The sequence below is a fragment of the Plasmodium gaboni genome (genome assembly GCF_001602025.1).
Source record: "Plasmodium gaboni strain SY75 chromosome Unknown, whole genome shotgun sequence".
Taxonomy (NCBI): domain Eukaryota; phylum Apicomplexa; class Aconoidasida; order Haemosporida; family Plasmodiidae; genus Plasmodium; species Plasmodium gaboni.
The window spans coordinates 1-2,348 of record NW_017385332.1 but is presented as its reverse complement, the minus strand read 5'-3'; the positions used below and the strand labels follow the sequence as shown (position 1 = coordinate 2,348).

The window sequence follows — 2,348 nt, the reverse complement described above, 5'->3', positions numbered from 1 at the left end:
TCTTAAAAATAAATTACCCGTCGACGTCCATCTATACACCATAGAGGACTACACGTGTAAGCCTTACCTTTTTAATTGCAAGTTGAGTGTAAAAAAAGATAAGGTTATTATCTGGAACAGTATTAGAAAGCTTTCTTTTTCTGAAAATGACATATGCGATTTTTTGTATCTTCAGTTGAATATGTGTTACATTGGACACAATAATAATGATTCTGTTGAGAAATATATTATTGTATTTTTCGATATAACGCACACATATTACTTTTATAAGTATATGATGTATTGTTATATAAAAGGGAGTGTGGTAATGAATAGACATATTGATATCTACAAAGTGGACTGCATAAATAGAACATTGTATAGAAAGACTTTGTATGGTATATTAATTTACAATAATAGCAAATATGAACACATATTGGTTATTTTAAAAGATAGTGGAGAAAAGAAGCTAAAGAAATATATAAATATTTCTTCATTTTTTAGAGTAGATGATCAGCTAGATAATTCAAATGGAAATGTTTATGATGTCTACAATGAAGATTTATTAATACGAATTCTTAGAGAATTATATATTAAGAATGAAGTATTCTTAATTCACAAAATGAATTCTATTAATATTAGATTTAGGCAATTGGAATCCATATATGTTGATTCGACTAAGTTTGTTTTGAAAAATAGATTTCAAATAGTTGAATATAACTCCTTTTATAGCGATGGTTTTTCCTACAGAACATTTTTCATGAGAGATTGTGATGATGACATATGGAGAAAAGAAGAACAAACATGTTATGAAGAAATCCAAGAAATATCAGCTGGCATAAAGCCATATATTAATAACATCCAAGGAATTTATTATATTATTTATAGGGCACTTGAAAGGGTTAAAACATTATATTGCAGGATACCAACAGGATATGAAATTTTACGAGACTTTTATTATGGGTCACAAAGGGATATAGACCGTTGTGAAGAAATGGATGAAGTGGATCATCAGAATTATGTAGTACGTCAAGAACATTTCACAGTTGATCGAGAAGATAATAATGTTCATGAAGAAAACAGAGATTTGGATGAGGACGATAGGCATAATAGCCAAGAAACCCATTATGCCTTTGAAAATAATAACGTTGTAAGAGCTAGTTTTGAGGATGATCATGAAAATGGCAGCTTTGATAAAGAAACTGAAAAGGTGGAACAAATATATAAGATGGATAACAAAATGGTTGGTATGGATAACCAGATAAAACATATTGAAAAAAGAATTGTTTTAATTAATAAACAAATGTGTGTCATTGAATTACCAACACATGGAGTTGAGTTATCATCACATGTAATTGAATTACCAGTACATACATATGATTTACCAATAAATTCAATTGAATTAAATATAAATGAAATTAAAATACCAATTGATGAAATAAAAATTAAATTATGTAAGTGTGAAATGTTAATATGTAAAATTAAAATGCCAGTTTCTATTACTGAAATTCCAATATGGAAATTTGAAATTCCCATAGGAAAATTTGAAATACCTATACCTAAATTTAAACAAACAATACATTGTATTGATCAAAATATTGATGTAATTGATTATATCATTCATGAAGTTGATCAAGAAATTTGTGATTTTAATAGATCTATTTCTGATATTAAAAAGAATAATATTAAATTGGATCAATTCCATTCCAATGTTATTCAATCTCATCATGATATTACACATGATAATTATAACATTAATAAGTTAAAAATATATACATCTAATAATATAGTTCAAAATAATAATTTGTATTATGAAAAACTATTTCATAAATTTAAAAAATTATTATTTAAGAAAATTCGAATTGGCCATAATAATACTAAATCATGTTTGGATGGTGTTCATGCAATTATTAAATTTATTAAATGGTTCAATGAAAACAAAATGAAAAAGCAAACAACCTTACCACAAAATGAATTAAGTGGAAAAAGTGGACAAAGTGGGCAAAGTGAACAAAGTGGGCAAAGTGAACAAAGTGAGCAAAGTGAACAAAGTGAACAAAATGAACAAAGTGAACAATGTGAACAAAATGAACAAAGTGAACAAAGTGAACAAAGTGAACAAAATGAACAAAGTGAACAAAGTGAACAAAATGAACAAAGTGAACAAAGTGAACAAAGTGAACAAAGTGAACAAAATGAACAAAATGAACAAAATGATGGTTCAGGAGTAAATGTTCTTCCAAAGGTATGTAATGTTATAGAAGTCAGTGATGTGACCCAAATAGGTGACGTCATGGAAGTAAGTGATGTGACCCAAATAAGTGACGTCATGGAAGTAAGTGATGTCACGGAAATAAGTGATGTCATAG

At 27.6% G+C, this 2,348-nt stretch overlaps 1 protein-coding gene across 1 annotated transcript; it reads left to right on the top strand.

Annotated features, from left to right (window-relative positions):
- On the top strand, positions 1 to 2,348 carry PGSY75_0016200A (hypothetical protein; the record flags this gene model as incomplete). Its single annotated transcript, XM_018783300.1, has 1 exon — positions 1 to 2,348. A coding segment is annotated over one exon (2,348 nt), but the record flags the coding sequence as incomplete, so codon positions are not given.